The 13,123-nt window shown below is 39.7% G+C and overlaps 1 protein-coding gene across 1 annotated transcript in view; it reads right to left on the reverse strand.

Moving 5' to 3' along the window:
- The window catches only part of PLXNB2 (plexin B2), a 560,635-nt gene that overhangs the window by 259,979 nt on the left and 287,533 nt on the right, over positions 1-13,123 (reverse strand). The window contains exons 6-8 of the mRNA XM_082254716.1: positions 6,495-6,595; positions 6,037-6,163; positions 109-262 (exon numbers count right to left, since the gene is read on the reverse strand). Coding sequence (XP_082110842.1) covers positions 109-262; positions 6,037-6,163; positions 6,495-6,595 — 382 coding nt within the window. The remainder of the gene's footprint in view (positions 1-108; positions 263-6,036; positions 6,164-6,494; positions 6,596-13,123) is intronic.

Consider the following 13,123-nt stretch of genomic DNA (forward strand, 5'->3'; position numbering starts at 1 on the left):
AACAATTTAAAGACAAGTTGATTAAAATGTATTTTTTTAACGCCTTAAAATTATCAAGCAAAAAAAAATTAAATAAAAAGGGAGCTTAAATACTTTAGTCAACATTACCTTTTCCACGTTCTGTAGATGGAACCGTTTCTAGACGTGGACATGAAATGCTTCCATCCTCATACAATAAGGCTGTCTGGACATTTCCTCCAAAATTACATGTTAGCTTGTCATCATAATGGAGTTTTATAGGTGGAACCACAGTTAATTTAACCTGCATGGACATATTTAATTAGCACTTGCTCTGCTGATGGGCTTCAAATTTTAACCACTGGTATTTTGACCAATAAAACATCAACAAAGTTTTTAGGAGGCATCTCTCATGTTAAGCTTTGCTCTCCCTGCCACTATTGCCGGCTGTCAAAATGACATCCAAAGCTAATGCAGCTGCTGTATGTAGCTTTACATTTGCATATAACTTTGACATGTTTTGTACCAGAATCATCATTTCAGCAACATTTTAAACAGCCCATATTAAATAAAATATATACTTATAAAAAAAAAAAAAAAACACACTGGTCAAAACAGAAAAAAAAGCAATTTTCATTTTTAATATATTTTCTTTTATAGATTACATAGAAAATAAAACTTGTGCAAAACAAGATTTTTCCCCCCCAAAAAAAAAAGTAATACTTTTTTTATCTTAAGTAAATATTGCTTTGGTCCATAAAGGGTATATAGATGCAAGAGCTGAAGTGGTTAAAGTATCTCCATGTTCTGATGACCCTTTGGAGATTATATTCTATTAAACAAAGGTAGGTATAGAATGGCAGTTTTTCACTTTGTTGAAATGTGGACATTTTGGAAACATGCATTGGGAATCAATGGAGAAGTAAAAAATAAAGTTGAAGCCTCTGTATTTATTGGTACAATACACTCAGGCTGCATATACAGTAACAAAGACACTGCCCTTTTGGTTTGTGTTTTTTATTCCCAAGTGCTGCACCAAGGGATAAAATCCTCGTGTTGGCAAGACCTTGAAGAGACACACTGCTGCTCTCAAACCCAAGCAAGCAGTTCAGGGCCCAACAGCCCAACACACCCATTGAGCAAGAGCACTGTAGATTGGAACAGTCTACGAGGGAGCTTATTGGACCGCAAGGCTTTTGCTTGTATGTGAGAAGAGCAGTGTGGCTCTAAGGGTATTTTAAAGGCTTACACAAAGCATGTTCAGAGTCTACAGTCCCCCACCTTCCAACTGCCACCCCCTTAAAGAAGCCAGGGGTGCTTCCCGCCGTCTCCTGTCAAACTGGAATTGGTCATTCATTTAGAAGAATCTATGAATGAAAGAAGTAGGAGTCCTCCATCTGGCCATTATTCATTTTTCCACTCACCCTCTATAATGGGTGGATGAACACTGGGAAAATGGCTGTGGTGGGCGAAAGCAATATGGCACCAACTAAACCTTAAGATTGCCTATATAAAAGTATGTGATGGCAACGGGACCCTCACCCCTTGAGAAAGTCGTTACGAGTGACCAATTGTGTTGGGACAGAGCCTTGTGGTGGCATCGCGCATCAATAAGAAGTACACTGCATCTCCCAGAGTCAAGTAGCCGCGGATATCTACATAACTGTTAAAGGGGGTTTGCACCCCCTATGTGTATAGCAATTTACTCGAGTGCACTGGAGGCAGTGTACCTACAAATGTGAGTGTGATTCTTTAATTATTTTAATATTTATATATTTTAAGGAAAGATTTTATATGGTTCAGCATGATGTCAGTTTCTCTAATTTTATGAGCACACGTGTATGAGGTAATTGGCACAAGGGAATCAAGTGTCCAAGGAACCACAGGAAAGCCGGCAGCCATTGGATCTATATCCTAAGAGGAAGGCTTGTATGGACCTTTTTTCGTGTTTGAATGACACAGTATTCACAGAAGCTAGAAATTTCTTTTAATCTCTCACAAAATTTTTTTCACAGATTTTATTTAATTTTTCTTTTTTCCATTTTTTTAATTTCTCACTGATTGGCATGCTCACTCTTTTGAACTTGGTTCACATCCAACAGCTGTTCACATAGACTTTATGCCATTTGTGTCATTGGCAGGGGAGAACACGATATTACAGCTATTTTTGCATATCCATTTGTTTACTTTCTATTGTTTGTCATTGTCACTGAACCAAACACAGTTATCACTGGTATTGTTGGCTTATTATTTGGGGGTTACCACCATTATTGCAAGTCTGCAAGTATTATCAATAGCAATAATTGGAATACTTACACATTTTTTAGAATTGCTATATTTTCACAATCTCATTTTGCTAAATAGGTAGTGCTTCACTTTTCAATGTCAATGCAGAAGTCCCCCATCTGCCACTACGACAGAAGGACTTAGTGGATGATATCGCCACACTTGTAGTCCACTGAAACTTCTGCCAACCCTGTAACCAAAGGTCCATACCCATACATTGGTATGAACCAGTGGCTGCAGAGAGTCTGCAGGAGCCAGAGCATTGCACTCATGATCCACTGATTTTTGTTTCAATGCTCTCCAGGCTCCTATGCAAAGCAATAAAAAAAGAGCATTTTTTTGTAAGATAATATGGGTGCATCTACTATTTTTTTTGCAAAGGGTGGACTTTAACCCTTGCTGCAGAACTCCAGAACTAAAAAAAAAAAAAAAAAAAAAAAAAAGGTACAAATATGGCAAGAAATTTAAAAAGACAGTACACAAGAATGGCTTGTTTACACCTTGCTTTTTATTGGAGCGTCTATATTTTCTATTTCTTTCACATTGAACATTTTCATACTTTCTATTCTATCTCTATCACACTGTAGCTGTTCATACCATGAATAGTCAAATAAAACACAAAAAAATTAGAGAAAAAAAAACAGTTCATGATAATAAAAAGGTACAAAAAAATTCTATGATTTGAATATTGATGATTTCAACACAGTGAGCGACTACTTGGCTTTGCTTATGAATAAGCTCTTACCAACAAAGCCATGTGATCACCATGTCCTACTGACCACATTGAATTGTTGATAAACAAAGCCATGTAAGTGACATGCCTTTGTCGATCAAAAATGTAATGTCACGCTGAAACTGGGTCTTAAAATCAGGGAGTACAGTGCTCTCCTAGATCTAAACGGGACACTTAATACCAATTTTGTTGCATGATGAAATTAGCAGCCATTTCTAACACAATTTTGGCAAACCGAAAATTGTCAATTTCCTTGGAAAATCAAGTTTGCTGAGGTCACTGTGCTCACCCATAATGATATGTCTGAAAATAATGTCATCTTGTACTGTCTGTTATACAATAAGATGTAGCAAAAAATATCTAAGAAATTTATAACCGAGGGGTAGAATATCAATATTTTAAAAAATAAATTCCCATACTTTTTTAAAATCATACTAACCTTGGTGGATGCAGCATCGGTCTGATGCTGCATCTGTTCCCCACCGGCTCAAAGGCTGAGAACCGAGCGATCAACCACCACTGTTCTCAGTGCTCCCTGAATAGAGAGCTGCTGACCATCAGTCACTGGCTCTCTGCTCTGCCCTCCTGCGCTCACTAGACGGGGCGGGAGCAGCCAACTCAGTCATGTGGGCGGATCCCGGCCATATGGTCGCAATCTCTTCCGAGCCTGGACCGGGTCCGTGACGTCAGCTGACAGCAGGTTTCAATCCGCTGTCTGATGAAAACGGGTCATAGGAGTGCAAATGATCTGCACTCCTGTGAACCACAAAAGTAGTACAGCCAAACAAACTTGGGCTGTACTTCTCCTTTAAACACAACAAACTTGACCAAAACACAGTAATTTTAAAATGTGGTTACTACATGTCACACCGTATTTAAATTGTAACTATAGCTTAAACTTTATTTTTTAATTCCAAATAGTAGAAAGGGGTTAGAAGCCCTGTTGTGTTTTTATTGCAGTCTGTGCCCTCACTAGGGAGATTACCTTTCTCTATTTGCTGGAGAAAAAAATAAATAGGAAAAAACTGACTATTTTCTTTTTTTATTTATTCCATTTTCTTCAGAACTAAGATTTCAAAAGAAAATGTTTTGGCATTCAGTAAACTGCTGTTTCATAGTCCTTGAATATTCAACATTCTCAGTCATGTACTACTTAATACTGTGCAAAAGTTTTAGGCAGGTGTGAAAAAAATGCTGTAAATTTGGAATGCTTTGAAAAAACACAAGTGTTCATTTTAATCAATAGTGTAATATTTTTATCAACAAAATAAAAAGTAATTGAACAGAAGAGAAATAGAAATCAAATCAATATTTGGTGTGACCACCCTTGAAAACAGCATAAATTTCCTCAATTCTTCTAGGTATACTTGCACACAGATTTTGAAGAAACTGGGCAGGTAGGTCGTTCCAAACATCTTTCAGAACCTCAGATCTTCTGTGGATGTAGGCTGCCTCTAATCCTTCTGTCTCTTCATGTAATTCCAGACAGACTTGATGATGTTGAGATCAGGGCTATGTGCGGGCCAAACCATCACCCCTGCAAGATTCCTTGTTCTTTACACTGAAGAAAGTTCTTAAGGACATTGGCTAAATGTTTGGGGTTGCAGACCTGCTGCAGAATAAATGTGGGGCCAATTACTTGCCTCTCTGATGGTATGGCGTTCTAGATAAGTGCCTGTATTTCTCAGCATTGAGTGACAACACTGATTCTGAACAAATCTTCCAACTTAATTTGTAGAAATGCAGCCCCAAACTGTCAAGGAACCTCCACCATGCTTCACTGTTGCCCCCAGACACTCATTGTACTGCTCTGCAGCAGCCCTTCGTGAACAAACTGTCTTTTGCTAAAACCAAAAATTTCTAATTTTGACTCATCAGTGCAAATCACCTGCTGCCTTTTTTTCTGCACTCCAGTTCCTAGATTTTCATGCATAGGACATAGAACCAAGACTAAGCTACTCCACTATGCACAGAAGCATAGGTCCTGGGGTGCAGAAAAATGGCAGCAGTTTGCTCATGAAGGGCTGGGGAGCGGTACAATAAAGAGTGTCTGCAGGCAACAGTGAAGAATTGTGGAGGTTCCTTGCAAATTTAGGGCTGCATTTCTGCAAATAGAGTTTGAGATTTGGTCAGGATTCTTTCCTCAATTCTGGGAAATACAGCAGATACTTATCCATCATGCCATACCATCAGGGAGGTGTGTGATCGGCCCCACATTTATTCTGCAGCAGGACAACCCCCCAAACATAAAGCCATTGTCTTTAAGAACTATCTTCAGTGTAAACAACAAGGAGTCCTGAAACTGATGGTTTGGCTCCCACAGAGCCCTGATCTCAACATCCAGTCTGTCTGGGATTATATGAAGAGACAGAAAGATCTGTGGTTAGTTCTCTAGGACATTTGGAACAACCTACCTGCAGAGTTTTTCAAAAACTGCGTGCAAGTGTACCTAGAAGAATCTATTTTGAAGGCCAAGGGTGATCACACCAAATATTGATTTGATTTAAATTTATTTTCTGTACATTCACTTTCCATTTTGTTAATTGATAAACTATTAACACTTCTATTTTTTTAAAGCATTCATAATTTACAGCATTTTTTGGCACCCGTCTAAAACTTTTGCGCAGTACTGTATTTAAATAAAGGAATACTAAGTCAATAATTACAAATAGGTAAAGGAAAGCAGCTGCTAGTATTAACATTTCAAATAGCAAACCATAAAATAAGATCTACTAAACAGAAATACCTGCTTTTAGATCACATGGAGACTTTGGGTTTATTTTTTTTCCCAAACCTATTTTTACTATTAAAGAAACATGGGAATACACACAAAATAATCTATTAATGAACACTATTGTGCAATGCATGCTTAGTACAAAAAGAACGTATAAAATATCAACAAGGATAATAAAAAATGTTGGTCTAAAAACAGGAAACCAAAACTTTCTGTACCTTTGCTTTTTTAATGCTAAAGTAAGTCCTTAGAAGAGGGACTCTAAAGAAAAGAAACTGGTGCCTATAGTATGGCAAGAGTTGGGAAATCATGACAACATACTTACTTCACCAAGATCATTAATACTCATATTACTTGGGCTGACACTTTCAATTTTCATACAAACACCTCCGGGACTCCAGAGCCAGTGGTTTGGATCATTAGCTCGTGCACAATTTGCCTTTCTTAAGCATCTGAAAATAGTTAAACAGCACAAAACAAATAATGGTAAGTAACTATTTTAACATTACAAAAATAATAGTGATGATGCAAGATATCAATGAACTTGTTTAAATCAGGAGAGTTATTTTTGGCTTATAATTTGGATGCAAAATAATCATTACTATACAGTACGGTCACAAGCATTTGCAGGTACCAACAAGCAGTTTGTTTTAATTAACATCAAATTAAACAGGTAAGGATTAGAAGCAACAAGATTCTATCTTCTTTCCTTCAACTTACATTAGTCTAAATTGAAGTTACATAAATTAATCTCGTTTAAGGGTTTAAAACAATTTTACATACTTTCCTTCTACGACACACCAGCCACAGTAGGGATCTTTGGCCTGAATACATTCATTGCAGTCTAAATATCGTTCACATTCCTGAACAGGAACACGATGAACCTATGTAAAAAAAATAAATACCAAATAAATCTTGTCTACAGATTCCAAAGATGCGTTTACATTTTGAATAGGATTAGGTTTTTGAAGCTTAAAGTGGTTCTAAAGGCAGAAGGTTTTTTTTTTTTCTTTTTTATATCTTAAAGAGGAAATAAAGCTTCCTCTGTAACTTGTACCTATAGGTAAGCCTATGATAAGGCTTACCTATAGGCACTGTAAATATCTCCTAAACATGTACTGTGTAGGAGACATTTACTTTGAATGCAGCCGATGACATCACTGGCACATGCCCTCTGAAGAACAGCCCCATGTGCCGTTCCTTCAGAGCCCTGTTCCGTGAACAATGGCAACCGCGCGCATGTGCGGGAATGACATCATCATGGCTCCGGCCAATCAGATGGCTGGAGGACACGAACCCATAAGGAAGACGGGTGAACATGGAGGTGTCAGCGGTGAGCAGGTGGAGCTCCAGGGGTTTCATTCAAAAGGTATTTCATGCATACTAGCTCATTATGCCTTTGTCTTTCAGTTTTTTTTTACATTTTTTTGGAGGTTTACAACCTCTTTAATGCATTTTATTATGGGGGGCACTAAGCAGGAGGGAGGGGCCAGGAGCACCGGTAAGGGACCAAAGAAGAGGAGGATCTGAGCTGCTCTATGCAAAAACACTGAACAGAGCAGGTAAGTAGAACATATTTATATATATATATATATATATATACATATACAGTGGGTACGGAAAGTATTCAGACCCCCTTAAATTTTTCACTCTTTGTTATATTGCAGCCATTTGCTAAAATAATTTAAGTTCATTCTTCTTCCTCATGAATGTACACATTGCACCCCATACTGACAGAAAAACACAGAATTGTTGACATTGTTGCAGATTTATTAAAAAAGAAAAACTGAAATATCACATGGTCCTAAGTATTCAGACCCTTTGCTGTGACACTCATATATTTAACTCAGGTGCTTTCCATTTCTTCTGATCATCCTTGAGATGGTTCTACACCTTCATTTGAGTCCAGCTGTGTTTGATTATACTGATTGGACTTGATTAGGAAAGCCACACACCTGTCTGTATAAGACCTTCCAGATCACAATGCATGTCAGAGCAAATGAGAATCATGAGGTCAAAGGAACTGCCTGAAGAGCTCAGAGACAGAATTGTGGCAAGGCACAGATCTGGCCAAGGTTACAAAAAGATTTCTGCTGCACTTAAGGTTCCTAAGAGCACAGTGGCCTCCATAATCCTCAAATGGAAGACGTTTGGGATGACCAGAACCCTTCCTAGAGCTGGCCGTCCGGCCAAACTGAGCTATTGGGGGAGAAGAGCCTTGGTGAGAGAGGTAAAAAAGAACCAAAAGATCACTGTGGCTGAGCTCCAGAGATGCAGTCAGGAGATGGGAGAAAGTTGTAGAATGTCAACCATCACTGCAGCCCTCCACCAGTCGGGGCTTTATGGCAGAGTGGCCCGACGGAAGCCTCTCCTCAGTGTAAGACACATGAAAGCCCGCATGGAGTTTGCTAAAAAACACCTGAAGGACTCCAAGATGGTGAGAAATAAGATTCTCTGGTCTGATGAGACCAAAATAGAACTTTTTGGCCTTAATTCTAAGCGGTATGTGTGGAGAAAACCAGGCACTGCTCATCACCTGTCCAATACAGTCCCAACAGTGAAGCATGGTGGTGGCAGCATCATGCTGTGGGGGTGTTTTTCAGCTGCAGGGACAGGACGACTGGTTGCAATCGAGGGAAAGATGAATGCGGCCATGTACAGGGATATCCTGGACAAAAACCTTCTCCAGAGTGCTCTGGACCTCAGACTGGGCCGAAGGTTTACCTTACCAACAAGACAATGACCCTAAGGACACAGCTAAAATAACGAAGGAGTGGCTTCACAACAACTCCGTGACTGTTCTTGAATGGCCCAGCCAGAGCCCTGACTTAAACCCAATTGAGCATCTCTGGAGAGACCTAAAAATGGCTGTCCACCAACGTTTACCATCCAACCTGACAGAACTGGAGAGGATCTGCAAGGAGGAATGGCAGAGGATCCCCAAATCCAGGTGTGAAAGACTTGTTGCATCTTTCCCAAAAAGACTCCTGGCTGTATTAGATCAAAAGGGGGCTTCTACTAAATACTGAGCAAAGGGTCTGAATACTTAGGACCATGTGATATTTCAGTTTTTCTTTTTTAATAAATCTGCAACAATGTCAACAATTCTGTGTTTTTCTGTCAGTATGGGGTGCTATGTGTACATTCATGAGGAAGAAGAATGAACTTAAATGATTTTAGCAAATGGCTGCAATATAACAAAGAGTGAAAAATTTAAGGGGGTCTGAATACTTTCCGTACCCACTGTATATATAAAGCAAGCCTTTAGTATTACTTTAATGGGAAAGATTTAAAATCTCAATCACAAGAAGGGAGTTGAAATTCCCCTAATTAGGAAAAAAATAGTAATAACATCTCCCATTCTATACAAAACAAAATTTAAGAGAATATGGAGTGTGTTACAAATAAACTCTCCTTCTAAAATGCTATTTGCAGCGGCAGCAAACCCATAGCAACTCCTGTTGAAAGAAAGAAAAAACTAAGAAAAGAAAAGCTATGCGGTTGTTCTACTAAAACTGGAAAGTGCAAAATCTGGCACAGCTGCGTATAGAAAACAATGAGTTTTCAGGGGTTTTTTTGGTCAAAGCCTAACTGAAGTTGAAGCTAGAAGCAAATTTGCTGCCACACACAGCTACACCAGGTTTAGCACTCTCCAGTTTTAGTAAACCAACCCATGCGTGTTCAAGAATTCAAGTGCTGCCATTGCCTTTCTCTGCTGGGTGCAGTGATCTCCTACCTGACAGCTAAATTATCGTGAAGGCTATTGTTGCTCACTATGATGCTTTCTGGGGGTCATCATTGCCCCCCAGTGCTGGCACCTACACCACAAATTCTTCAGTGTACCCCCCAGGTCCTATTTTCTTTAGTCTATAGCAAAGCAAATAGGGGGTGGCACAATACAAGCCATATCCTGTAAAGCATAACCTACTTTACTAACCTTGCCTACAATGTAGGTGTCCCATGAAAAGCACCACCTTTTTCTTCTCCATGCTTTCAAATTCCCACTCCTAATTCCTTTCAAATGTTGGCAACCAAAGTTTATTTTTATGTCCACTAATCCCAATTATAGAATAGATTTTTGCACTGTAAGGGGCATTGTTGCATACTTCTGACCACTGCACTTTGTATGCTTTAATGTGCCTAACGAGTCTACAGTCTGTGTTCTTATAACACTGAATGGTCTCGATGTAACACTGTATATTTCATTCTCTGACACCCCCCGTTATGTTATGTCTGCTTTTACAACAAGGGATTTGGGTGTGGGCACTTAGCTCCCCTTCCTATACTACGAGCAACACAATACCCCCCATGAGCCATTCCTGGCCAGTTGTCTGGCTCTCATGCCATTCCAATGGCTTTAAGCATTTTATTTATTTATTTTTGCATGAAGTTATATAGGTAGGCAGATCAGGAGTTCTGATTTGACTCCGACATTGAGTTACTGACCTAAAACAAGCATAGAAATGACAAAGAAAGAAGCAAGAGACAGACAGACTATTAGGGCTATATTTATAACAGTGAGTGGATATCAATCTCTACAGGACATTGCAGTAAATACTCCTTACACAAATTTCAGAGTGTGGTCTAGAGCCTGTGGTTTTGTTTGGATTGTCCTCTGCAGAACTCTGCAAGGAACACTCTGGGATAGGAGAATTCCTCCTATATTGAATTGTATTGTAACTATATTGTCTTCCCTCATATTGTAAAACGCTGCGCAAACTGTTGGCGCTATATACAGTGCCTTGCAAAAGCATTTTGTGCCTCACAACCTACAATTAACATGGATTGTTTTAGGATTTGCATCAATTAATTTACAGAACATGCCCACAACTTTGAAGAGGGTTTTTTTTTTTTTTTTTTTTTGCATTATGAAGCAAACAACAAATAGGACAAAATAACAGAAAAAGTCAATGTGCATAACTATTCACCCCCCCCTAAAGTCAATACTTTGTAGAGCCACCTTTTGCAGCAATCACAGCTCCAAGTCACTTTGGACAAGTCTCTATGAGCTTGCCACATCTTACCACTGGGATTTTTGCCCATTCCTCCTTGCAAAACTGCTCCAGCTCCTTCAAGTTGGATGGTTTGGGCTTGCAAACAGCAATATTTAAGTCTGACCACAGATTTTCTATTGGATTGAGGTCTGGGCTTTGACTAGGCCATTCCAACACATTTACATGTTTCCCCTTAAACCACTCAAGTGTTGCTTTAGCAGTGTGTTTGGGGTCATTGTCCTGCTGGAAGGTGAACCTCCGTCCTAGCCTCAAATCACGCACCGAGTGGTACAGGTTTTGCTCAAGAATATCCCTGTATTTAGCACCATCCATCTTTCCGTCAACTCTGATCAGTTTCCCAGTCCCGGCTGCTGAAAAACATCCCCACAACATGATGCTGCCACCACCATTTTTCACTGTGGTGTTCTTTGGGTGATGTGATGAGTTGGGTTTGCGCCAGACATAGCGTTTTCTTTGATGGCCGAAAAGTTAAACTTTAGTCTCATCAGACCAGAGCACCTTCCGCCATACATTTTGGGAGTCTCCCACATGCCTTTTCGCAAACTCAAAACGAGTCATTTTGATTTTTGCTGAAAGTAATGGCTTTCTTCTGGCCACTCTGCCATAAAGCCCAACTCTATAGAGCGTACGGCTTATTGTCCTCCTATGTACAGATAATCCAGTCTCTGCTGTGGAATTCTGTAGCTCCTCCAGGGTTACCTTAGATCTCTGTGCTGCTTCTCTGATTAATGCCCTCCTTGCCCGGTCCGTGAGTTTTGGTGGGCGGCCGTCTCTTGGCAGGTTTGCGGTTGTGTCATGTTCTTTCCATTTAGTTATAATAGATTTGATGGTGCTCCTGGGGATCATCAAAGCTTTGGATATTTTTTTTAGAACCTAACCCTGACTTGTACTTCTCAACAACATTGTCCATTATTTGTTTGGAGAGTTCCTTGGTCTTCATGGCGGTGTTTGGTTAGTAGTGCCTCTTGCTTAGGTGTTGCAGCCTCTGGGGCCTTTCAAAAAAGGTGTGTATATGTAATGACAGATCATGTAACACTTAGTGAAATGATGTCCACCTGTGTGCAATCTAATTATGCGACTTCTGAAGGTAATTGGTTGCACCAGAGCTTTTTTTGGGCTTCATAACAAAAAGGGGTGAATACATACCTTTAATGATATCCTGCACTGGATATACGAACGCTGTCGCAGGCAGCCATGTTGTTCAGAAGCAACCATTTTATTCAGAGCGGCCATTGTCATGGCAGCCCAGATATATACTCAGTGATAGTCTCCCCCCTCCCGACCTCAATTCACTCACAGAATGCAGAAGGTTTACACTTCAAATGAACCGTTCTCTTAAAGAACCTGTGTCTTGAAGAGTGCTACTGTATAGAATAGATCCTCTGAACATTCCTGTCTGTGGTGACAGTGGGTGTTACAGATGATTATTCTAAAATCATAATTGGTATTTCTTAAATTAAGAGCTTCCCCCGGCTCTGGAAATAAAGGAGACAGTGGCAGTGAAAGGGTTAATTGCTTAATTAGCCAGGTGACAATCGCTCTCAGCCTGCTGGCACCTAGATTGTGGTTCCGCAAGCTGGAAAAACTTTGTGCAGGGTGCAGCTGAGAGTGGCATTGTTACGCAAGTAAAAGCAGGGTGTGAGATTGATTGGTCCTTTGTCATGAGTTAGTGAGAAGGGCAGGGAATCGGATACCCGCATCCGTCACATATTTACCCACATGCCAATTTTCTGTTTTCTATTTCTAAAAAATTGTTTTATGTATATATTTTTCTCATTTCACTTTCCCCAACTTAAGACTATTGTGTTCTGATCCATCAAATAAAATTCAGATTAACAAAACATTGAACTTAAGGCTGTAATGTAGCAAAATAGGTAAAACGTAAAGGAGGTGAATACTTTTGCAAGGCACTGTAAATCCTGTATTATAATAAAGCAAGTTTACTCCCATCACATTTTCCCATTTGATAGTATGAATGGGTCTTTGTTTAAAGCTAAACTGCAACTTTCTTTTCACTAGAACTGAATGATCAGTTCCAGCATAGATCATACCTCTGTACCAAGTTGCTTGGTTGTCTGCAGATCCCCTAGTATTCTGCATTTAGCATCATGTTACAGTCTGTATAGTTTGGTGTAGACAGAATGCCTTCCATAGCCACCTCCTGCTGCATCTCTAGCCTATAACACACCCCTCTGTTGTCATTCAGACTGTGCAAATGATGTAACTTCCTTCACAGCTCTGATGGTGGGTGAGATGGAATACATCCTAATTAGCATTCAGTCCCATACAGTCACACCTACAAGAAGAGTCCAAACTTCCCAAGTCCCACCTCACAGATCACAGCATTATTTAAGAAGGAAACCCCTTCATACACACCCTGTTCTGAAAGCTAGCTGT

This window comes from Pelophylax lessonae, assembly GCF_965119305.1.
Source record: "Pelophylax lessonae genome assembly, chromosome: 4".
Lineage (NCBI taxonomy): Eukaryota > Metazoa > Chordata > Amphibia > Anura > Ranidae > Pelophylax > Pelophylax lessonae.